At 41.3% G+C, this 25,522-nt stretch overlaps 2 protein-coding genes and 1 long non-coding RNA gene across 3 annotated transcripts; all 3 read left to right on the top strand.

Moving 5' to 3' along the window:
- The first annotated feature begins 2,088 nt into the window (after positions 1 to 2,088).
- On the top strand, positions 2,089 to 6,889 carry LOC109899277 (COP9 signalosome complex subunit 5). The gene is made up of 8 exons (XM_020494343.2): positions 2,089 to 2,406; positions 2,638 to 2,872; positions 3,054 to 3,182; positions 3,640 to 3,705; positions 4,089 to 4,174; positions 4,593 to 4,704; positions 5,696 to 5,844; positions 6,606 to 6,889. The coding sequence occupies exons 1-8, from the start codon at positions 2,270 to 2,272 to the stop codon at positions 6,694 to 6,696; spliced, it is 1,005 nt and encodes a 334-aa protein (XP_020349932.1). The 5' UTR covers positions 2,089 to 2,269; the 3' UTR covers positions 6,697 to 6,889.
- Positions 6,890 to 9,898: 3,009 nt separating this feature from the next.
- On the top strand, positions 9,899 to 20,353 carry LOC109899012 (uncharacterized). The gene is made up of 7 exons (XR_004211535.1): positions 9,899 to 10,144; positions 10,514 to 10,585; positions 11,166 to 11,376; positions 11,665 to 11,831; positions 14,183 to 14,280; positions 17,131 to 17,264; positions 20,282 to 20,353. It is a non-coding gene; the product is annotated as an uncharacterized LOC109899012 (long non-coding RNA).
- Positions 20,354 to 23,443: 3,090 nt separating this feature from the next.
- LOC109900148 (transcription factor 24-like) lies at positions 23,444 to 25,219 on the top strand. The gene is made up of 2 exons (XM_031835161.1): positions 23,444 to 23,887; positions 24,381 to 25,219. Exons 1-2 carry the CDS (start codon positions 23,444 to 23,446, stop codon positions 24,486 to 24,488), a joined length of 552 nt encoding a protein of 183 aa, XP_031691021.1. The 3' UTR covers positions 24,489 to 25,219.
- Positions 25,220 to 25,522: the final 303 nt, after the last annotated feature.

Here is a 25,522-nt window from a genome sequence, read left to right on the forward strand (position 1 = left end):
CAAAAATGTAATACATGTTTCAATGTCTAGCCTACCTGTTGTCTCAGGGCTTCCTGGTAGTTCAACACGCTCTCCTTGGACTGCGTTGGCCTCTGTCCTATCGCTCCAACGCCCAGCCCAGCCCAGCCCAGCCCCAGGGAGAGCTACAACATGCTGATTGGCTCCTCTGAAGAAAGACATGAAACATTATGGGTAACCCTATCAACACAATATCAATAGTTGTGAGAGACATACACAGAGTACAAAACATTAAAAACACCTGCTCATTCCATGACATAGACTGACCAGGTGAATCCAGGTGACAGCTATTATCCCTTATTGATGTCACTTGTTAAATCCAAAGAAGGATTTTTAAGCCTTGAGACAATTGAGACCTGGATTGTATGTGTGCCATTCAGAGGGCGAGTGAACAAGACAACAGTGCCTTTGAGATGCAGGCTGTTCTGAGGGCAAAGGAGGGTTGCAACTCAATATTAGGAAGGTGTTCTTAATGTTTGGTATACTCGGTGTATAGCCTACACACAGCTTTCAATGCTTGCTTAGGGTGCCCTCTTCTGGTTCTTTAAATAACTCAAAACTAAAAAATATGTGCTACTTAGCAATGAGTTGTGTGATTAATTGGTGTGAATGGATAACTTGTGTGCAGGTCTCTAGACAAAGTGGAAAGATATGCAAGTCCTGTGCTAAGGACACCCACCGGGCCCCTTGATGCCCATTGTTGATGAGTCTGGGTACAAACTCGGCCTTGTCCTTCCTTGTTGGCTGAATCAGACCTGGATCTCCCGGCGGTCTTCATGGCCACAGGCATCACAAGACTGGAGAACAGTTACACTGTTACACAGACAGACAGTACCTAGGTAAACATCTGCAGTTCAGTTCACCTAATCAACTCCCTATGGGACTCATAAAACACACAGCTTAACCAATACTCCTTGTAGCTACAGTGCCTTGCGAAAGTATTCGGCCCCCTTGAACTTTGCGACCTTTTGCCACATTTCAGGCTTCAAACATAAAGATATAAAACTGTATTTTTTTGTGAAGAATCAACAACAAGTGGGACACAATCATGAAGTGGAACGACATTTATTGGATATTTCAAACTTTTTTAACAAATCAAAAACTGAAAGATTGGGCGTGCAAACTCAAATTCCTCTTCCTCATCCTCCTCCTCTGTGGAAAGGTCCTCCTCAGAGTTGTACTGCTCTCTACACCTGCTTCTCCTTCTGGGCCTCCTCTTCCAGCCCTCCAAAGACTCCTCTGGTCTGTGGAGCTCCCAGCGCCTCCACCCTCGTGGGGCCTGACCCCTCTGTCCCTGTCCCCCTGTTGGTTAGGGTGGCAGCATCCCTCCAGGATGGGAGTCGCTGGAGGCTGGCCTCCATGGTTAAACTGGATGTTATGCTGGGCCTTTGGGATGGCTGGGGGGAATAAAGTACAGCAGGACTCACAGTCTCTGGGGCCTGCACCTGTAGTTTAGGAAAGAGAGGTGTTAAATTATCAAAATGTGGCAACATGCTGTAGGATCTTAGTCAAATATTGCCAATGAACAGGACAATCATCTTCAACTCATTAAACACACATTGAATAGGTCAAGAGATATTTTCACAAAAATATCTACATAATTTCCAAGGTATGCATAATCTATTGTTACATGAGAAGCATTTGAAGATGGTCTCCTTAGTTGTCCTGACTGTTCTTTAAGAAAGAGGTTGTATTCTTTGTTTCCCTCATCTCTTAAACGTGGCTGCTTTAAATCACAAGCCATTTAGCAGTTTTACCATTATTTTACCAGGTAACAGAGCGCTAAGTTAGCTGACTTATAATAAATCTAATAAATAAGTGAAAAGCATTCACATATTCCCCCAGAAGATGTCAGTATTACCATTTCTATCACATCGTCTGTGTTATTTGGACTAAACCATCACGTTAATTGGTGTTTCGTGGCTGTTGATGAATACAAGTATAAGTTTATTTGTTTGGGACATGCATTTCTGAATTAATTCGATGATTTTATGCGTATACTCATTAACTGAACAAAAACCCCACGGTCACTTTTTATTTTAGATTTTTTTTAAACGTGTATGTCCCCCTTCCTCATAGCATGGTACAGTCCAGTGTCATGGCTCCCTGAACGAATGGATGAGCAAGGGCTACTGCTTTGAGATTGTGTTATTATTACAGGTTTTTGAAATATTCCACGTTTGATAGCGCACTAGTTTTCTTTCTAGTATTACTTTATATTTTAGAGAGGTAGTGAGACTAGGTTGTCAACATGGCAGGGAGTAGCATGGCACAGAAAACATGGGAGCTACAAAACAGTATGCAGGAAGTTCAGAGCATAGATGAAATATATAAATATGACAAAAAACAACAACAGGAAATCCTTGCTGCGAAGCCATGGACAAAGGAGTAAGTATATATTTGAAAAATTATAGATTGTAATTTGTTTTATTTTGCAACTGTTTGCTAGCTCCTTGTTTGGCTGTGTTGGCTTGACCAGCTAGCTAACGTTACTAGCTGAAGTTAGCTTGCTAGTTAGCATGTCAACAATGGAAATTCTCCCTGCATTGCAAGCTAATTAGTGAATGCCATATTAATTCCCTGAACATAATTCACACCAATATTATTTTTGTCCTATAGTCATCATTACTTCAAATACTGCCAGATATCTGCTCTGGCGCTGCTGAAGATGGTGATGCACGCCAGGTCCGGGGGCAACCTCGAGGTGATGGGTCTGATGCTTGGGAAAGTGGACGGGGAGACCATGAACATCATGGACAGCTTTGCCTTACCCGTGGAGGGCACAGAGACGCGGGTCAACGCCCAGGCTGCGGCTTATGAATACATGGCTGCCTACATTGAGAATGCCAAACAGGTAATATGACTGACTCTTGGAATGAGATTTTGGTCCTTAATGTTGCATAAAAGGATGGATCATAACACACATGACATTTTAGTGAGAACTGTGCTTGTCATGGTTTATCACAATGGTTACATATTGGACACTATCTCTTCATTGTATTGATACTGATTCCTTGCCGTTTGTGAACTGTCAGGTTGGTCGGCTGGAGAACGCTATTGGCTGGTACCACAGTCACCCAGGTTACGGCTGCTGGTTGTCAGGTATAGATGTCAGCACTCAGATGCTCAACCAGCAGTTTCAGGAGCCCTTTGTGGCGGTGGTGGTGAGTACAGTGAAAGATCTGCCCCAACTTCAGCTCATAATGCAATACCCCCAAAATACACATGTTAAAATGTCCATTTGTCTTTTATTAGACTGCTTCCTAAATACAGTACTTTGGTTTTCCTTTTGAATTTGTGGGTGCAAGGCTATACATGTGTAACTGAGAGGGGTGCAATCAGGTTTAGGCATCCCTTTAGTGGTTGATGATGTATGGTAGTAGTCCACCATGAGCACGGCACATATTTGGCTTTTGTAACTGTAGATGCTATTTACACTTGATTGGTTTTGCAGGGCTGAAGTGCCAAGGGCATAGGATAATTAAGTGTGTTCTTTGACTACACTGGCAGCAGTAGTTGAGAAGAAAACATCACTCCTGGTGGCCGGCTTGGAGTGGTCTCTAGAGACTGTCTGACCTCTGAAAACATTTTCCTGTTCTACTGTATATCTCTCCCTCCCAGATCGACCCCACTCGCACCATATCTGCAGGGAAAGTCAATCTTGGCGCCTTCAGAACATACCCCAAGGTAAGGAGTAAAATGTGTTTCTTGCATTATTCCAGTGTTTAGCCGTGTTACATGTGGTATTAGACAAGTTAGGAACACAATTACTGCAAATTCAGCATTTTGGTCTCATTTATCGCTCATAAATATATTTGCTATATTTAGCATGCCAATTGGAATATTTATTTTAAAGATTTTGTTGTATCTATAAGTAATACTATTATGATTCATTGTCAACATTTAGTTAATTATTCCTTTTGTAAAATGTGTTTATTGGTGGTTAATTAGTAGTTGGCTGTCTCTCACTATCGAACTGTGCAAATATTTTAAGACTACGTTTCCTCTCATTAAATATACATTTTCAGACATCATGAGTCTAATAATTGTGTGTTTGTGTTGTTTTTCAGGGTTACAAACCTCCTGATGAGGGACCCTCTGAATATCAGACTATTCCCCTGAACAAGATCGAAGACTTCGGCGTGCACTGCAAACAGTGAGTTTTCATCTTGGACGTTTATACTTGAGGCGAACATATAATATTTAGTATCATCTTGCAAATTGTCTAAGTAAACTTGACAAGATACTTCATATATATATATTTTATTTATTTATTTTAGGGTTGATGTAGCCTATAACACAAATTCAAGTCATTATGATGTAATAATTCTGTGGTAAATAATTTTATTTATTCTTATTTTTTATTTATCCGATATTTTACCAAGTAAGTTGACTGAGAACACATTCTCATTTGCAGCAACGACCTGGGGAATAATTACAGGGGAGAGGAGGGGGATGAATGACGCAATTGTAAACTGGGGATTATTATCATTATTAAATAAAAAGGTAGTATTTTCTTCATTTAATTGACATAGTTTATTCATTCACTAAGTGCAGTGGGCTTGTTTGTTTAGGTATTATGCCTTGGAGGTGACTTATTTCAAGTCTTCCCTGGATCGGAAATTACTGGAGCTCCTCTGGAATAAATACTGGGTCAACACTCTGAGCTCTTCAAGTCTTCTGACGGTGAGTGTTTTGAATTTAACTCTAAATCAAGCAATGCTACATTTGTGAAACCCTTTCGTTTACAAATAGATATGTAACTATACTGTTCCGAGTCAAGTAGCAGCCCAAATATATGGTGCGTGATTCTTACATATTAATGACAATCCCTTTCTTTATTTATACCATTATTATAATCATTTTATATGGCCCGGGGGGGGGGGGGGGGGGTCTTCTATTTTCCAAAAGGTCACTTGTACAGATTTACAAGCATAGGTTAATTAATATGACTGAGGCCACCATGTTAATCTTTAAAAAAAATATCTATGCGTTGGAGATGTGGTGATATAGATTCCGCTGTGGTTCACCGTGGATCATCTCCCTTGTTGCCAATACTTTCTAGAGATTGAAAGCCCCCTGTGAATTCCCATTGTGGATGCTAAACAGTCTCTAAAGGCAGCAGACTATCCAAACAGTGGACTCTGGTCATTCTGAATGAAGATGGATTGACTAGTTGTCAGGAGTTGACTGGTCCATTGGCGAAGGGCTTTGTCAGTCACTACACTGTCACCACAGTCTGGCTCCCTATCATTGTCTCCTAATTACCTGCTCCATGGAACACAAGGCCTCACCTTAGGCAAACCTTTTCACCGAACCCCTTTCACCGCGACTTGACAAGACATTTAATCCATTAACAAGTTCAACATATTGTAACTGTTTAATAGAATGTCTCAGTAGTGGTGAAGAAAATAGGGTGGTGATGAACATTGTGTGTGTGTGTGTGTGTGTGTGTGTGTGTGTGTGTGTGTGTGTGTGTGTGTGTGTGTGTGTGTGTGTGTGTGTGTGTGTAAAGAAAGAATGAATGAAAGAAAGAAAGCCCACACATGGGTATATAGGCTACTGCTTCCACATACTTTGATTAACTTAATCACAATACGCGGATATGCTTTCGTCTGATCATGGTACATGACAATATAACATATTGGTACATAATACATGCGTGTGTCCTCCCCAGAATTCAGAGTACACCACGGGCCAGGTGTTTGACCTGTCTGAGAAACTGGAGCAGTCGGAGGCTCAGCTTGGAAGAGGAAGCTTCATGCTGGGCCTGGACACACACGACAGGAAGTCAGAGGACAAACTGGCCAAAGCAACACGAGACAGGTAACGCAACGCTCCTCCACTCCTGTTATCTATCTAATTTAGATCTTGTTTATTCTGCATTTACTTGTAATTATTTATTTGGCTTCCAGGCCTAGAGCTTATTTAGTGAATGATTTAATGCATTGATCTCTAAAATTGGCATGGCACCATATATCACACTGTATGTTTGTTCATGTTTTGCAGTATTGACAGACTGGATTGGATTGTTGATAAAACCCTATGTACTGTTACAATAAAGATTTTTACTGATATTATTGACAACTGTAAACCAATTTGAGTCGCTGTTAAACACACCATTTAAATATTCAACTGACACAGAGAAACAAATTATTCTTACCCCATAATAGAATCATTGGTCCGTATTCACAAAGTTTCTCAGAGTAGGAATAGTGATCTGGGAACATTTTTGCCTTTCTGATGAACACGATCAATGGAAATCTCTGGTCTGCTTAGGCCTACGCTATGTACTACTCTAAGTTATAGAATCTCTGTATTATTACTATTCTGATCACACATTATTTGTGTATAGATGCAATGGGAATACTTAGTTACTTGTTTTAGCAGGTAGAGTTGTCCTACCTACCTATTCAAGGTCTGCTTATTATTTATACAATGGTTGTGGTTTATTGAGATTTTGTCCCGTGAATGCAACACCTATCTGTTTGTTTATCTGACCTGTCTGTTGATGGATAGGACGTCCGTGTCACCTCTTCATGTCCAGAGCCAAACTGAACTTTCCTCTTTTTTTCTGGCTATTCTAGCTGCAAGACGACAATTGAGGCGATCCATGGTCTGATGTCTCAAGTCATCAAGCATAAGCTCTTCAATCAAATCAACACGTCTACCATCTAAGCCCGAAACAGTCCAAGTGGAGTCACCCCTCGTGTGTGTATTACTATTTAGATTCTGGTTCACAGGATGATCTTTCAATTATTATCTGAGGAAAGTTTATTGGTTTTTATCTTCAGCTATTCTTTAGTGTGAGTGATTGATCTCAACTTATGTCCACATAAGTGTATGAATAAATAGTGTTGTTAAAATTCCTGAGGTTGGTGAACCATATTGTTTTGACTGAATTGCTTCCAACTTTAGTTCATGTATTTTCTTATTTTTGAATGCTTGCAGACTTTTGAAAGGTATTCTCCTTTGGGTTCAACATGACATAGCACTGTGACATTTCCATGTCCCATGGCTGTTAGGTATTGGCTAGAGTAGACTACACACACACACCCTCGCAGCATGACTTAACACTTTAACAAAGACCATGGTATATTACTCCATAACAAAACCTACAACCAGTCAGCCAGTCATTTCAACTCTGGCCAGTCATATCATTACATTATGGAACAACAAACTCAAGCCGCTGCATCGGCTCAAACGTAAACACTGGCTGGCATGGTCGAGAAGTCTCTGCGGAGTGGCTTTCGGTGCAGGTTGTCTCTCTGTAGTACACAATCCTTCAGGATTGTCAAGTCGTCAAGTCGAGCCGCGGCAATGATGCAGCACAGAAACAGGAGCCATGCACACTGGAGTCTATTCACCCAACCCGTCTACATCGAAGCAGACACAGAGTCTGCTTTTCCTTACACACTGCAGCCCTGGCACCGTTTAATGTCATAATTCTTTTTCTTGTAGTATTATAATGGTGGAATGTATATTTTTGATGCAACATTGCAGAGGCGTGGAACCATATTTGATGCACTTTGAATGGGTCTGCATTTCCTCATGTACATGAGCTTTGGCATCATTTCTTGTAATGATTTTCTTTTTACATTCTTTTTATGTTATTATAATGGTTGAAGTGTGTATCCTAAAGTGTTTTAGAAAGAGGAAACTTATTGAATTATGTTAAATGTAATTTGAGTTTTTGGAATTAACAACAGGAAACAATTGGCTTTACCCTCACATTGAATGCTCTGTAGCTAGTGGTTTTAAGTGCATTACAGTACTGTTATAGCTAAATACTGTTATGGCTAGATGCTCAACAAGTATATGGAACATGCTGTCTTAGTAGTAGTTTTACCTAATGCAAGATTTGTAAATGATCCTTTAAATATAAGACCAGTGTTCCGTACATGTCATTCTTATGGTCGTCACCAGATGAACATTCAGATGCTTCGTTTACAGTGGAAACAAGTAAATGTGAATTCCAATGAAGGCTGACCGACAACCAGGCATTCAATGCATTTGCTAATATGTTATTGAATTAACATTTATTTTAATTAGCGTACACTTAATATGTTCTGTATTATCTATGAAACAGTGGAATTGCACCTCATTTGGTGAGTTCATCGAAAATACATTACAATAATAAACAGGGGTGATTTAAAAAACTAGGCCTAACTGAAGTTCTGAGAACAGAGGATTGATAAGGCGTATGATGAATAGCTATTTACTACTGGGCACCTATAGACCCTGCGGAACAAATTACCCTGCAGAAGTCCAAGGATATTGTTTACTTTGGATCTCAGAATATGCTCAACAAGCATGGTGTAGGCTATAATGAAGGGGGTTGGAACTCACTCATTGCCCTAGAGTGGAGCTATGTGGGGGAAAGAAGGGCCTATAGCGCTACATTTCCTCCCTGCCAAGTGCTCTGCATGCATAAGTGGAGGCAAGTCACTCAGTTGCAGGAAGCCCGGGCCTTGACATTATATAACAATGCATGGGTCACTGCTGAGACTCGCTGAGCCAATCGCACTGCGACCCCAGCCTGCCTGGCGCGTTATACGCATTATTACTGGAAGCAATGTGAACTTGGCTGGAGAGAAGAGGAGAAACTAATAAACATGGTGTCGGGTTACGTCATGTACATGTCAGCAGGCACTATAGTCTACAGGCCTCGGGGATAGCTGCAGGATCTGTTTACTGTTTGCGTGTGTGTGTGCCTGTCTGAGATGTTCCACACTATTTGATTTTTATTTAACCTTTGACCTCATTGAAAATAATCATGGACATAAAAGATTTTACATTCCACCAATGGAAAGGCAAAACGTTTTTTATTTCAGAGGTCTACAATACCACACAAGTAGCTGATCATTAGAAAGGTACATAAAAGACCACATGATTCATGGTGTTGGAATGGAATCGTTTTAGACTATTTCTGAAGAAAGGAAAAGTGCTGAAAGGAATTTAGCTTGTTTCATTCTGGCTTTCTTTATATTTATCCAATATTTTTCAATTTACTCAGCCAGGAAAGTCTGGCCCAAAATATGTTTTTCATGAGGATGTGACAAGGCAATAAAGTGTGAAAAGCGATCCAATTCACAAATATTTTGGATGCAAATATACACATTTATTCAAATCTAGATACCAATGGCAAAAACAGCGATATACTCAAACTGTGATTAATTCTGAGGAGATTTTACCTAAATTAACAAAAAAAACATTTGATTGTGATCATTTAAATAATTGATTCAATCTATTGATGCAGCCATTACATTGAATTATGTTTCACAGAAAATTGAACAATGTAAAGGAAATGTTTTGCCTGCATATGCTGCACAGCCAATTATTTTCTACAACTTCCTTTGTGAATTCCTACGTTTGTTCTAGATCATTTTACTTTTGGGTCCACATACACAGCCTGTATTTAGTCATTTTTCACAACTGTCATAGTCGAAAATATATATTTGTTCACCTTTATTTAACTAGGTTAAGAACAAATTCTTATTTTCAATGACGGCCTAGGAACAGTGGGTTAACTGCCTGTTCAGGGGCAGAATGACAGATGTGTACCTTGTCAGCTCAGGGATTTGAACTTGCAACCTTCCGGTTACTATTCCAACGCTCTAACCACTAGGCTACCCTGCCGCCCGTAGTTAAATAAAACAGAGCGTTGGCAAGAATGAAATGCATGAATACAGGCAACCATTGTAATTAGTAATGAGCAGAATATGAATTTATCTTTCTGACTTCAACTGCACGCGGTACACACTTTGATTGACACTTGTGTAAACCATAGACATAAGGTGTAAACAGCTCGTGCCCGAAAAACACAACTAAATCTATGGTTGTTAATTAGCCTAGTCAAGATAATAGAAGGAAAGTAACATTTCCGTTTCATATTTTTCTTGCATAGGACAGGATATATTTGATCACTGGTCGGCAAATTAGTTGTGGTATGCCATTAAAACATAAAGAATAAGTACTTTACGCAGCTTTGGCGCGTTGTCCCCATGGCAATCATTCCAACAAGGATATCCACAGACCACACGAGTGTAAATTTATTCATCTCACCCCGCGTCTTTAGTCTCTTTATCATCATTTTACAAGGGGGACACGTACATATACTACAGAGGTAGCTAGATTTGTATTTAAAGTTTTTTATTTTTTATGGCTAGCGCTGATAGCTTTGTTGACATCCCAACGTTAGCTAGCAATGCAGGCTAGCTAAACGTTAGTAGTTGCTACAGAAAATATGTGAATGAATGTGGCCTTGAATTTATCCTGTAAAGTTAACTGCTGCTAGTGTCAGTTTTGCACATGATTAACTGCTGTCTGTCCCGAGGGCTACACTGATCTTGTTGCTGCCCACGGGAGATCTCAATCGATCGAAGGCTCTCCATTCATGTCAACTCTGCCTCGGCTCGTGCCCTGAGATCAAGTTTAGAAAATACTTGTTGTCACACTCTGATCTGTGTGTGTGCGTGTGTTTTTCTCTCAACAGAAGTGTGTGCATACTGGAACTGAGGCAGAAGTGCAAAAGGAATAAAGCCTTGCTCATGAGGGATAGTGACTGGTGAGCAGAGAAGGACATCTATACTTCTCGATGTCTTCATTGAGAGAGAGAAAATCACATGCACATTTAGATCTGGTGTCAGGGTCTAGCTAATAAACAAACCCCTGGGGTGTCAGCAGGCCTGCTTGGGGAATAGATGGCCTGCTCTTGGAATGGATTGCCTGATTGGGGCACAGACGGCCTGATTGGGGCATAGATGGCCTGCTCGGGGGATAGATGGCCTGCTCGGGGCATAGATGACCTGCTCAGGGAATAGATGGCCTGCTTGGGGAATAGACGCCATGCTTGGGGGATATATGGCCTGCTTGGGGGATATATGGCCTGCTTGGGGGATATATGGCCTGCTTGGGGGATATATGGCCTGTTTGGGGAATAGATGGCATGCTTGGGGAATAGGTTTCATTTAGGCCTATTTATATCCCTCTTTACTTTAATGAGCTCTTAAAGTCTAAAATATTTAATTGAGGTAATATATTTTTGAATCTGTCATATAGTTACTTTTTTGTGGAAAGACTCCAATGACATTTATTTTCCTTTGGCGTTACTCTTTACAGCTAGCTTATTAACTTCCCTTTTTCAGACATTTCTGGTGGTTGTTCTGTGAACGCTTGGCTGAAGCTGAAAAGCATCCACTCTGAGGCAGGGTCTGTGACGAGCCATCATGGTCCGCCTCACCATGGATCTGATTTCCAAATCCAGCTACCATTTGACAGACAAGAGAAGCTACTCCCTCCCACAGTATCTCAAGAAACTCACTCACCTGAACTTCTAACAAGTACATAGTGGACATTGTAAGTACGATACTACAGTTACCAAAATTAATATAGGCCAGCTATGTTTTGTTTCTGTGCGTCTCTCTTTTTTTACTTCTAATGCGCAGGACGTTGGTGGCACCTTAATTGGGGAGGACGAGCTTGTGGTCATGGCTGGAGTGGAATAGGTGGAATGGTATGAAATACATCAAACACATGGTTTCCTTGTTGTTTGATGCCATTCCATTTGCTCCGTCCTCCCCTCAGCAGCCTCCAATGTTCTAATGGTAGGGAAATCGTCTTTGTTTGTGAACGTATGCGTTGCAGGAAGATCTCTCCATGTGCAGAAACCTTACAGTCCTCTACCTGTACGACAATAAGATCACCCAGATCTGCAACTTGGGCTTTGCCTCAAACCTCACACACCTATACATGCAGAACAACAACATCACTCACGTAGATAACCTCTCCAACCCGCAGAAGCTCTCCAAGCTGTGAGTAGGAACTTGTCCTATGTATCCAGTTTAAATGTTTGCCGTCTGTGCTAAAGCTTTGGCGATACATTCATCTGTTTTTGACTGTCTGTGTTCAAATGTCCATGTTTCTCCATTCGTGGGTGTTTGTGCATGTGTGTACATCTCAATTTTATGTTCGTGTGTGTGTGCGTGTCTCTCTCTGTGCCATATCAGCTACCTGGAGGGAAACAGCATCATGGTGGTGGGGGGGTTGGAGGAGCTGAAGGAGCTCTACCTAGAGGGAAACAGCATCACATGGTGGGGGGTTGGAGGAGCTGAAGGAGCTCTACCTGGAGGGAAACAGCATCACGGTGGTGGGGGGGTTAGAGGAGCTGAAGGAGCTCTACCTAGAGGGAAACAGCATCATGGTGGTGGGGGGGTTAGAGGAGCTGAAGGAGCTCTACCTAGAGGGAAACAGCATCACGGTGGTGGGGGGGTTAGAGGAGCTGAAGGAGCTCTACCTAGAGGGAAACAGCATCACGGTGGTGGGGGGGTTAGAGGAGCTGAAGGAGCTCTACCTAGAGGGAAACAGCATCACGGTGGTGGGGGGGTTAGAGGAGCTGAAGGAGCTCTACCTAGAGGGAAACAGCATCATGGTGGTGGGGGGGTTAGAGGAGCTGAAGGAGCTCTACCTAGAGGGAAACAGCATCATGGTGGTGGGGGGGTTAGAGGAGCTGAAGGAGCTCTACCTAGAGGGAAACAGCATCATGGTGGTGGGGGGGTTAGAGGAGCTGAAGGAGCTCTACCTAGAGGGAAACAGCATCACATGGTGGGGGGGTTAGAGGAGCTGAAGGAGCTCTACCTAGAGGGAAACAGCATCATGGTGGTGGGGGGGTTAGAGGAGCTGAAGGAGCTCTACCTAGAGGGAAACAGCATCACGGTGGTGGGGGGGTTAGAGGAGCTGAAGGAGCTCTACCTAGAGGGAAACAGCATCACGGTGGTGGGGGGGTTAGAGGAGCTGAAGGAGCTCTACCTAGAGGGAAACAGCATCACGGTGGTGGGGGGGTTAGAGGAGCTGAAGGAGCTCTACCTAGAGGGAAACAGCATCATGGTGGTGGGGGGGTTAGAGGAGCTGAAGGAGCTCTACCTAGAGGGAAACAGCATCATGGTGGTGGGGGGGTTAGAGGAGCTGAAGGAGCTCTACCTAGAGGGAAACAGCATCATGGTGGTGGGGGGGTTAGAGGAGCTGAAGGAGCTCTACCTAGAGGGAAACAGCATCACATGGTGGGGGGGTTAGAGGAGCTGAAGGAGCTCTACCTAGAGGGAAACAGCATCATGGTGGTGGGGGGGTTAGAGGAGCTGAAGGAGCTCTACCTAGAGGGAAACAGCATCATGGTGGTGGGGGGGTTAGAGGAGCTGAAGGAGCTCTACCTAGAGGGAAACAGCATCATGGTGGTGGGGGGGTTAGAGGAGCTGAAGGAGCTCTACCTAGAGGGAAACAGCATCATGGTGGTGGGGGGGTTAGAGGAGCTGAAGGAGCTCTACCTAGAGGGAAACAGCATCACGGTGGTGGGGGAGGGGGTTAGGGGAGCTGAAGGAGCTCTACCTAGAGGGAAACAGCATCATGGTGGTGGGGGGGGTTAGAGGAGCTGAAGGAGCTCTACCTAGAGGGAAACAGCATCACGTGGTGGGGGGGTTAGAGGAGCTGAAGGACCCCAGGACTTTCTTCTCCCTCGCTGTAAGACCCAATAACAAACCAACTGGGATTGTAAATAAGATTGTTTTAGCTCATTTCACACCACAATTGACTATTTAAATGCAGGTTGTGCCTGTGCACCAGGATTCCACCATTGATCTAATGTTGCTCTTTATCGGTAATGTCATAATTTCCATCTCTGCGCAATCAGACCAAATGTATATGTTCACAATCTGCATTATGTCCTTGTCTGGAAATGGTCTCTCAGATTTCCATAAGGAAACTGGTCCCTGTAAAAGCGGTGTTGTGCTGAGTTTGATGATGTTAAAGAGAGCTCTGTGGCACTTTCTGGTCTCACAGATCAACCAGAGCTGTTTACTCCTTAGACTCTGGTTAAACAAACTGCAAATCTCACATTCCTGTTTATTTTGATAATTAAAGAAATTGCAGCGCAAATGTAAGAGCTCCAGCTTTTTATCAATGCTTCCAGGAAGTGAAACTAAGATGAATACCAAATTTGGACAGGCGTATTTAATACAACAGCATTTAATAGAACCAAAGCAATCTATTGAACCATTTTACAGTGTTAATCAAGGATCAATAATATATACTGGTTATAAATATCATTTAAGTAGTTGTTCAAATGTTTTGCCATTGTATTTACAAAGTAGATTATCTTTGCGGGAATCTTTAGGTGTCATGAATATCAACAGGAACAACATAGATGATGTCAGAGATCTTGCCGTTCTAAAGAAACACTTTGCTGCAGACAACCAGCTACAGGACATGCAGGTATGTTTCCTCCTGAAAGCACTACTACTGATGGAACTAATACCAGTTGCCACTTACTCTACTCTTTACCAATGTGACAAAAGTGTAAACTGTGAGAATGTTGTGCGATCAAAATAATGACCCACATCACAGCAACTATGCGTGGCGTTGTGTATCAAAATCAACATGCTCGCTTTAAGCGGATCAGGGTAACATGAACATAGCAGCACTGCCCTCTGTAAGTGATGTGTGAAATGATATGGAGAGCAGAGTGCTAAAGAACCAAATCCTGCAAATCCCGCCAGAGGTTCCCAGTCTCTGCGACTCGCACAGGGTCAGAATTATTCAACAAATCAGCGGCCTGGTCCCCCAGGACTGCCCTCGCTGACAGCTTTAAAACAAGCGCAAGTTTCTCTCCTAAGAACCTTTCTTAGGAGGCAGATTTTTCCTATTTCTCTGTGAGTCCAGCATTTGATACCTCCCCAGCAGTACCACTGAACTTGATGGGAGATTCATTAAAAGCAAAGATATGGTTTCTGCTCGCTGTGTTGACCTTGAAAAACGACCTGCTGTGCGTTCCTGAGGCTCCACTGAGGTATTTAAAATAAAATCTCTCTCTTTATGGATCTGAAAGGCTTGATGGCTGAATTCTTTTAAAAAGCAATTTTTTGATCCACACTATAATGTCACTTTGGGACATTGAAAGCACACTGTTAGCGTGGGTAACATTGGCACTCAACATAAATGATATTCCACTGAGAAGAGCAGCCCTCTGCAGGTAATTGCTGAACATGTGTCAGAGGGAGCTCTCATGTTCTCATATTTAGTGGATATCTCCTTTAATTTATACAACCCCTCTGCCACTATTGATCCTGCAAAGACAGCACCATGAAGGATCAATCCCTCCTTCAGCCCAGTGTGGTCAGAATCCCCAGGAAGCATTATGGATTTTTAAAATAGATTATGACAGGCAGTCAGCCAGGGTGACAAATGGGCTGGTATCTACCGAGGCTGTTAGCACTGCAGGAGGACCAGAGAGGACGGGGGAAGCGAAATGCTGGTCAAATACAGGTTCATAACTGGCCAATCATTAAGTCCAGTGAGGAACCAGGGCCCAGCAGCCCAGCACAGTGCTCATCCAGCCTGGGCTGTTCTAGTCTTCTCGCCCCCGCGTGGGGGGCAATTTGGCGCTGGGCCGCTCCTCGCCAGGGCCTTTGTGAGTGACGGCCATGACACGATCATTTATCAAAGCCTGGGAGCGCGCTGCGCCGAGGGGTCCCCTCTGAACTGATTGCAGCGCGGGCTAGAAAAGTGGAAGCGCTTTGGCCGAGACAGGAAGGCAATGAACAATCAGAGCGTGTCCAGAGAGTATTCATATTTCCAGGCTTGGATTAATGTGCCTTTAGATAAACATACACTGCGGGGCAGGCAACACGCTTATTAGTCACATGACACCAGCGACTGTTTAACAAGCTGATGTGTTGTTTGCACCTTTTCTCTTGGACTTTGCTCTTGGCAGGACAACCTTTGAATCGTGTTGTTGTTTTTGCTGATAGTATGACTTTCCCACTGGAGAGTGGTTTGTGTGGTTTGTTGATTACATTCATTGTTTGACTTCTTATACATTGTTGAATTTACAGTCTGTAGATGCATTATAAATGGATACTTTCGAGTCCTCCATATTCACTTCCTCAAAGGTTAAAGTGCCACTTTGTTTCCACAAATCACCTATCCCTTTACTGATAAGATAATGTACTGTTATATCCAGATCACCTATCCCTTTACTGATAAGATAATGTACTGTTATATCCAGATCACTATCCCTTTACTGATAAGATAATGTACTGTTATATCCAGATCACCATCCCTTTACTGATAAGATAATGTACTGTTATATCCAGATCACTATCCCTTTACTGATAAGATAATGTACTGTTATATCCAGATCACTATCCCTTTACTGATAAGATAATGTACTGTTATATCCAGATCACCTATCCCTTTACTGATAAGATAATGTACTGTTATATCCAGATCACCTATCCCTTTACTGATAAGATAATGTACTGTTATATCCAGATCACCTATCCCTTTACTGATAAGATAATTTACTGTTATATCCAGATCACCTATCCCTTTACTGATAAGATAATGTACTGTTATATCCAGATCACTATCCCTTTACTGATAAGATAATTTACTGTTATATCCAGATCACCTATCCCTTTACTGATAAGATAATGTACTGTTATATCCAGATCACCTATCCCTTTACTGATAAGATAATGTACTGTTATATCCAGATCACCTATCCCTTTACTGATAAGATAATGTACTGTTATATCCAGATCACCTATCCCTTTACTGATAAGATAATGTACTGTTATATCCAGATCACCTATCCCTTTACTGATAAGATAATGTACTGTTATATCTTTATGACCGGCCAGATCACCTATCCCTTTACTGATAAGATAATGTACTGTTATATCCAGATCACCTATCCCTTTACTGATAAGATAATGTACGGTTATATCTTTATGACCGGCCAGATCACCTATCCCTTTACTGGTAAGATAATGTACTGTTATATATTTTTGCATCCTTCTGATAATAGAGACATACAGAACACATATTTCAACCTCCATATTATTGACAGCCGTAATGAAGAACCTCTTATTACAAATATTTAAGAGACACTCACTTTGTCAGAACTTTAAAAAGTTAATATCCCATGTTACCGCCATACACTTTTCCACCGCACCGCAGTCCCTACTTTGGTCCTGTTGTGTGTGTGTCCAAAGTATTGTCAGAACTGTGACATGGTGTGTGTGTGTGTGTGTATGTGTGACTTTGTTTGTGTTGCATCAGACTTCCACACGGGCCCCCATCCTTCATACAACTATAACTACGGCAACACCCGTGGCAAGAAGAATCCTCTGGAGGGGGCGACCCAGCAGGAAGGTCCACTTGGAACACTCACAACTGGACAGTGCAGCAATGAGGTACCGTAACAATCTACAGTGGGGCAAAAAAGTATTTAGTCAGCCACCAATTGTGCAAGTTCTCCCACTTAAAAAGACGAGAGAGGCCTGTAATTTTCATCATAGGTACACTTCAACTATGACAGACAAAATGAGGGAAAATAATCCAGAAAATCACATTGTAGGATTTTTTATGAATTTATTTGCAAATGATGGTGGAAAATAAGTATTTGGTCACCTACAAACAAGCAAGATTTCTGGCTCTCACAGACCTGTAACTTCTTCTTTAAGAGGCTCCTCTGTCCTCCACTCGTTACCTGTATTAATGGCACCTGTTTGAACTTGTTATCAGTATAAAAGACACCTGTCCACAACCTCAAACAGTCACACTTCAAACTCCACTACGGCCAAGACCAAAGAGCTGTCAAAGGACACCAGAAACAAAATTGTAGACCTGCACCAGGCTGGGAAGACTGAATCTGCAATAGGTAAGCAGCTTGGTTTGAAGAAATCAACTGTGGGAGCAATTATTAGGAAATGGAAGACATACAAGACCACTGACAATCTCCCTCGATCTGGGGCTCCACGCAAGATCTCACCCCGTGGGGTCAAAATGATCACAAGAACGGTGAACAAAAATCCCAGGACCACACGGGGGGACCTAGTGAATGACCTGCAGAGAGCTGGGACCAAAGTAACAAAGCCTACCATCAGTAACACACTACGCCGCCAGGGACTCAAATCCTACAGTGCCAGACGTGTCCACCTTCTTAAGCCAGTACATGTCCAGGCCCGTCTGAAGTTTGCTAGAGAGCATTTGGATGATCCATAAGAAGATTGGGAGAATGTCATATGGTCAGATGAAACCAAAATATAACTTGTTGGTAAAAACTCAACTCGTCGTGTTTGGAGGACATCCAAAGAACACCATACCTACTGTGAAGCATGGGGGTGGAAACATCATGCTTTGGGGCTGTTTTTCTGCAAAGGGACCAGTACGACTGATCCGTGTAAAGGAAAGAATGAATGGGGCCATGTATCGTGAGATTTTGAGAGAAAACCTCCTTCCATCAGCAAGGGCATTGAAGATGAAACGGGGGTGGGTCTTTCAGCATGACAATGATCCCAAACACACCGCCCGGGCAATGAAGGAGTGGCTTCGTAAGAAGCATTTCAAGGTCCTGGAGTGGCCTAGCCAGTCTCCAGATCTCAACCCCATAGAAAATCTTTGGAGGGAGTTGAAAGTCCGTGTTGCCCAGCAACAGCCCCAAAACATCACTGCTCTAGAGGAGATCTGCATGGAGGAATGGGCCAAAATACCAGCAACAGTGTGTGAAAACCTTGTGAAGACTTACAGAAAACGTTTGACCTCTTTCATTGCCAACAAAGGGTATATAACAAGGTATTGAGAAACTTTTGTTATTGACCAAATACTTATTTTCCACCATAATTTGCAAATAAATTCATTAAAAATCCTAAAATGTGATTTTCTGGATTTTTTTTCTCATTTGCCTGTCATAGTTGAAGTGTACCTATGATGAAACTTACAGGCCTCTCTCATCTTTTTAAGTGGGAGAACTTGCACAATTGGTGGCTGACTAAATACTTTTTTGCCCCACTGTATATTCCTATCATCCATATGAAACATTCATGAAACAGAGATTGAACGAGTCAAAAACTTGCTGGATGTTGCATATTTATTAAAGGTCCAATGCAGTCGTTTAAAAAAAAGAATAATCTCAAAATCATTTCTGGGGAACAATTTAAGTACCTTACTGTGTTTGTTTGTAAATGTAAAAGTAAAATGGTCAAAAAGAAACAAAAATGGCCTTTAAAAGGGGAAACAGTACAGTAGTGGAAAAGTAGGAAGATAAAGTGGCAGCAGCAGCAAAGGTTTCAGATCAAGATATCATCATTGCCTGTCACCAATACAATCAATTAAATGGTCTCTTTGGTCATTTATTAGTACCGTTTTTTAATACATCCATATGGGACACAAACAGTCAGTGTTTTTAGACTGTTCAATATAACAGATTTAGAATACAGTGGCTCTTCCCACCCATGTTTGATAATTGATTCATTTCTTCATTCATTCATACAAAAATGAGAGCCAAATGTGTTTGAATAAGAACGTGTATTTAGTTGGTATAAGTGATTTAAACATCAGCATGTTTCACTTAACTGTTTGTTTCCTTTTGTATACATGCTTGACGAATGGCCTGCTATTTGTCAAAAAAATATATTTTTTTAGCGAATAAACACTTTTCTTCCCTGCTGTCGGCCTGGGGTTGACCATCAGTACAATATAAAAAGTTCATACAGTGGCTTTCTCTTTAATATACATTGCTTGATACTTTTTCATACCATATCCCACTTAAACATATCCCACTTATACAACATTAAAGAGGTTGATGATCACTTACTGGTCAGCTTTCTCTCGGTTCTCCCAGTCCACGGAACCTGAAGAAAATCTGACATGCCAGCTCCGCTAACACACACACACACTCTGATGACCCTCTCACGTCTGACCCTTACCTTGTACACAGCACATAGCCTAACACTGCTGTCGTCACACATCAGGAGCAGACCTGACCCCTGAAAAGCTCACTAGGAAGGAGTCTACTGTTAGTGACTGATGGACTGTGGTAGAGGCACTTTATGCATGATACTGTATATTTACTACCTGCACTCTTTGCCCAAGGCAATGGAGTCTATTGAAATTATACTCGCCAATATTTGCCCTGTTGAAAAGTGACAAAAATGATTATGTTTTATGTTGTGCAGTGTAAATAAAGGTAATTTCGTTTTTTAAATATTTTGTACATCAATGATAGTTGGTTTTGCCTGTTTGTTGTGTGTACCTAAGTGTACTTGATAAGAATGTTTAAAATACCTGGATTTTGGAGTGTAAGATTTTAGAGTGCGATGTGTTTATTTATGAATTCCCCTGAATGCCAAAGAAGGGTGTTTTCCTATGGTGTGTCCATGCTGGGATGTCTCAATTTCACTTTATAATTTATTTTTTTTTGATTTTTCAGATAACATCACCAATTTGGGAAGTTATATCCCATAACTCTATATCGAATAAATCCACATAAATCCAATCTGAATTTGTTTTATTCCAAATAAATCACTTGGAATAGCTTCAATTTGAGTTGTTACTATCTGGTGTCTTTGGCAGTCTATTTTGTCTGTTCCCATTGTGTAAAGGACATGTTTTGTGGGACACCGACGGTATGTAATGATGTCAGATAAATAAATAAATAAATAACTAGGCAAGTCAGTTAAGAACAAATTATTATTTACAATGACGGCCTATACCGGTCAAACCTGGATGACGCTGGGCCAATTGTGTGCTGCCCTATGTTTTCGAACCAGGGTGTCTGTAGTGACGTCTCTAGCACAGTACCTTAGACCGCTGCGCCACTCGGGAGATATGCACTTGATTGCGCACCATTGACATTTTATAAGATTCTTGTATAATAAATGGTGAAGGTTTTCATTTCAACAGAAGCCTTGGTTAATTGATCAACACACAAACAAAGTCATTTTAGAGCATCAAATTGTATTCTTCACATGCTTCGTGAACAACAGTGAAATGCTTACTAACTTACTTCCCAACAATGCAGAGAGAAAATAGAGAAATAATAGAAAAATAATAACACGCAATAATAAAAGTTTTAATAAATATACAATGAGTAAAGATAACGTGGCTATATACATGAGGTACCAGTACCGAGTAGAGGCGCAGGGGTACGAGGTAATTGAGGTAGATATGCACTGTACATATAATAAAGTGAGAGCTAGTTAACAGTATTGTAGTAACGGTTGTGATGAGTAAAACAATGTGCAAACGGGGTCCATTAAGGTAGTCTGGGGTTAACGATTTAACTAACTATTTAGCAGCCTTGTGTCTTCGGGTAGAAGCTGTTTGGTTAGCGATTTAACTAACTATTTAGCAGCCTTGTGTCTTCGGGTAGAAGCTGTTCAGGGTCCTGTTGGTTCCATTCGTGCATCGGTACCGCATGCTGTGCGGTAGCAAAGGACATATTAATTGCATATTGCCTGCAGTCCCTCTCTTATAATGTGGAAATAATCCTCCAACACAACAAATCCTCGCCGAGTTAGGAGTAATATTGGGTTGGTTATTGTATGCTTATAAGTCCCTGTCTAAATTCCCTCCGCACGTCTAAATGGGCTTTTTAAAGTATGGCGAAGTATAACCCCTGAAAGATGTGGGGTAATTAGGGAACGAAGCTTACTTAACCCTTTTTGCTCTGCCTCATAATTAGTGGTCCTCCCCGAAGCAATTCTGTTACTCCATCCTAACAAAAATAATGTTTATTAAGAACCGTCTAAGGATATAGCCTATATTATGAATAATTGCAATCATTCATTTGCCGACATCTCCGTTTGCGGACCCTGGAAATCAGTGATTAATTTATGTGTCGCAAGTATTTCCTCGTGTAGGCCTGTGTTGATTGCATTGTTCAAAGTTTGTTTATTAGCCCTTGCTTTTTCATGGAAATCAGACTATTTTTCTACCTGCAACTCAAGGCACCCTGGCAATTAGTCAATTTTGCATATCACCTTACCCTCTAGTCATCTTGTCATCATGGTCTGCTGCAACCATTGGCGTCTGCAACATTAGCACCAAAATATTAGGGACTGTTTATTTGGGCATGTACCTGATATAGCCCCCTTGAAGCCTTTAGAAAGCAAAGCAGTGACCGAGCACTTGGGTAGAAAGGCAGGTATACCAGTTGACGACCCATATCAACGTAATAATACAGATGTCCTCTCTTTATTGACGTGACCATAATATGACAAAAATACATGGTTTGCTCACATATGGTTTTGAGAGAAGTACCGTCCCCAAAATGGTGTTCGCTAGAAAAAAATGCTGCCTCTGGTGTTGAAAAGGGGTCACTCCTCTCTCCCCTCTGACACAAACAAGTTGTGAAAGGGAAAGAGCAGAGTCTCTCCCACTGCCAGGCAGTCTTAAGGGCTTATGATTAATTACTCCGGAGTCTAAGAGTTGTCAGCTCTTTGGGTATCCAATAAATTAGAAGTTCCTGAGAGTTTTAAGCACACACTCAGGTGAGCACGCATAGACGCGGACCACTGCGCACCTTTTTCCGCGGCCGCGCCTCTTTATAAAGATTATCTGTACTTGGAGCGGCAGGGCTACTTTTCTCCACCTCGTACTGTAGCAGCAGTGGAGTCTGTGTGGTGCACGATACCTCTCTGCAGTGCCTTGATGTCGTTACTCAAGGCGGCGTTTTGGGGGAAATTTTAAGGTAAGTTCTCCTTATTTTCATAGACGACATGGCTTGGAATACATTCAAAGTAATATTATTTTCAGAGGGTTATGAGGTGTTTTGATTTCTTGATAACACCATCAAGCACAATCAGTTATATAAACATATTTAATGACGGTGCACTGTTTGGTGCACGATAATTGGTATTATTTACATGAGTCTGCACCACACCAAATAATGATGCAACTGCCATAGAACTATTTATTATATGTTTCACATTCTCATGTCAAATGAAACTTGGGAAAGCAGCCTTCTTAGGTCAAGGTTAACACACGTGGGTCTCAGTATGATTCTTTTTCAAATGCTTTATTGCAATAATGAAGGAACAATAACATGTGATTATATTTTCTTTGATATTTGATTGACATTCTTCACAACAATTTAGTAATGTTTTTATGGCATGTTGATTAAGTACATGTTGCCAATATGCGCATTGAATGCTTTATATGGGTATTGCAAATGTAAGTTTACTCAATAGGCCTAATTGGATACAGAATTTGTTGCAATACTATTTTAGCATTAATCTTTTTCAAAATGCCTAAATATTCAACGGTGTGTTTATAACACAAGTTAAAAATGCGCACAGTTCAAGACAAGGGTGAGGATTTGATATGCCTGCCTTCATTTATGTTCAGCAACTAACTTGGCCTGTTGCTGATCATTTCAATGCATTTGCGCACACTGGTCAATAGACCTACATAAACTTGTACTATATCTGTAGGCTAATGTAGGCTTATTATAAAATATGAAATACATAATTTTTTTGTTTCAATTACAGTCTTGGCATTTTCAGTTTGTTTATGTAATTAATAGGCAAGTGAAAATGTACATTCATCAACAAGGCATATGTTACCCGTCAGGTTTATAAGTGCTCCCTATATGGTTGGAAGACAGACGATACGCATGGATAGTGGAAATGGCCCAGTGACAGTTATGGATGAGAGTCCCACATCTAGCCCCAGCTCCAGCCCCAGTCCTGACATGCTGACCACCGACAGTCGGCGTCCGGAGGCCCTGCATCACTCCAGGGTGGTCCAGGCCGGTGGGCTCGGTGGCAGAGGGCGACCGGCAGCAGCCAACGCAGCACGGGAGAGGAGTCGAGTGCAGACCCTGAGAAGCGCATTCCTGGAGCTACAGAGGACTCTTCCGTCGGTGCCACCGGACACAAAACTGTCCAAGCTCGACGTGTTGATTTTGGCCACCACGTATATTGCCCATCTGACTCGGACCTTGCAAGAGGAGGGGATGGAGGAGGGAGAGAGCAATAGACAAACAGAGGCCTTACACTCGCTGAAAGGTGAAGGTTACCTGCACCCTGTGAAAGTAAGTAGGCCCAACACATTTTTACGTTGAATTGATATCGAAATTCAATTTGAAACTAACCTGACAAAGTGTGTGATAATTGTGTCTGAGCTCTATTCGATATACCACATGATAGAAAAAAACATGATAATAAAAAAAATATTTGTCTAACAATTATCAATCATACATGCATAAAATGCATTTAGCCATCATTGCACAACTTTTTATATTACACAGATCTTTAAAATGAGTAGGCTTCCTATTATGTTTAATACAATTATACAGAGAGGAATGGCTATTATTGGTAATTGAAAGCACCAATTTGCACCATAAATTGTGTAAAATTAAACATTTAAATTAATATATTGCTTAATGTATGTGTGTTCAACTGAATAATTACTTAAAATAAACATAGCAACATATTTGTTTCTTCATTTATTAATTATATTTTCAGGTGCATTGAAATCAGTTAACTGCACTCACTAAATAATTTGTTATCTTTTTATCTTAACAGAAGTGGCCAATGCGATCCAGGTTATACGTCGGGGCCAGCGGTCAGTTTCTGAACAATTCAAAACAGACAGAAAATCAAGGCGCATCATCGTCGACCTCGCAGACATAAATCTATCCACTGCATAAGGGACTTCTAATTCAGACGACCATTAATTAGTAAGACTCTTTCAGCTAAATCCACCAATGAGGACTTGTGAAATGGACAGCAGATTCGTCGTCTGACAGTGCTTATTATTTGTATTTATCAAACAACTGAAGTCTCGGCTTTCGACTTCAGTATTTTCATGTAAAGGAGACAGTCACGACTCTTTCAATAGTAGGAACACATTGTAAATTAATATATTATGTGATTATGTATATAAAATCTGAGAAAGCCTGAATATTGTTGCTCTTATTTTGACCATGCTGTGTTTCTGCTCTGCTTTCTGCTGTTCTGTGCCTGTTGGAGATATTAACGTGTGTATAATTTTTAGAAATTCCGTGTCTGGTGAAATTAACATTTGCACTAAATGCATGTGTGAATAACTTGACATCTGTCATGTGAAGTGATCTGTCAGAATCTCAGCAGTGGTAGGAGCCTCTTCATCTTCATCAGTTTTTTGATAATGACTTGAGGAATAGAAATAAGACATGTCTCCCATTCCATCGGTTGTAAATAAGTTTACTGAGATGTATTTGTTCTAAGTGGCCTAAATAATCATGTTCTGTCATTTAAGTCCAGCTTTATCTCTTAACAATCAAGAGGGATTCCATTTGATTATTTGCATGAAAAGGGAATTATGAGTTGACATTCATTTTTTTGCAGTCAGATATATATTTTACAAAAATGCACAATTTTGCAACCACAACAAACTCCTAATTACAATAAATGTTAATGCATTTCAAGGCACATATTGTGGAATGGGCCCTAAGTCTATTCGAAATGGTAGTGACTCTTTCAGTGTGGTGTATAGTGTGTCCAGATGCCGAATTCAAAACAATGGGAACTGGGAACGCGGAAATCTCTGAATTCCGACTTCAGTGTGTTCAAAACAACTGGGAACTCGGAAAAAAACTAGCTCTGACTGGGAAATCGATTTGAACGTCATCCAATTCCGAATTCCAACTCGGGAGGTCGGGCCTTTTCTAGAGCTCGGACTTCCC

This window comes from Oncorhynchus kisutch, linkage group LG11 (genome assembly GCF_002021735.2).
Source record: "Oncorhynchus kisutch isolate 150728-3 linkage group LG11, Okis_V2, whole genome shotgun sequence".
NCBI lineage: Eukaryota > Metazoa > Chordata > Actinopteri > Salmoniformes > Salmonidae > Oncorhynchus > Oncorhynchus kisutch.

Bases quoted from the DNA above. Each gene is read 5' to 3' on its own strand.
- LOC109899277 (XM_020494343.2), top strand. From the start codon at position 2,270: ATGGCAGGGAGTAGCATGGCACAGAAAACATGGGAGCTACAAAACAGT. The intron at 2,407-2,637 runs GTAAGTATATAT...TTTGTCCTATAG, and splicing joins GCGAAGCCATGGACAAAGGA to TCATCATTACTTCAAATACT. The intron at 3,183-3,639 runs GTGAGTACAGTG...TCTCCCTCCCAG, and splicing joins AGCCCTTTGTGGCGGTGGTG to ATCGACCCCACTCGCACCAT.
- LOC109900148 (XM_031835161.1), top strand. From the start codon at position 23,444: ATGGTTGGAAGACAGACGATACGCATGGATAGTGGAAATGGCCCAGTG. The intron at 23,888-24,380 runs GTAAGTAGGCCC...TTATCTTAACAG, and splicing joins GTTACCTGCACCCTGTGAAA to AAGTGGCCAATGCGATCCAG.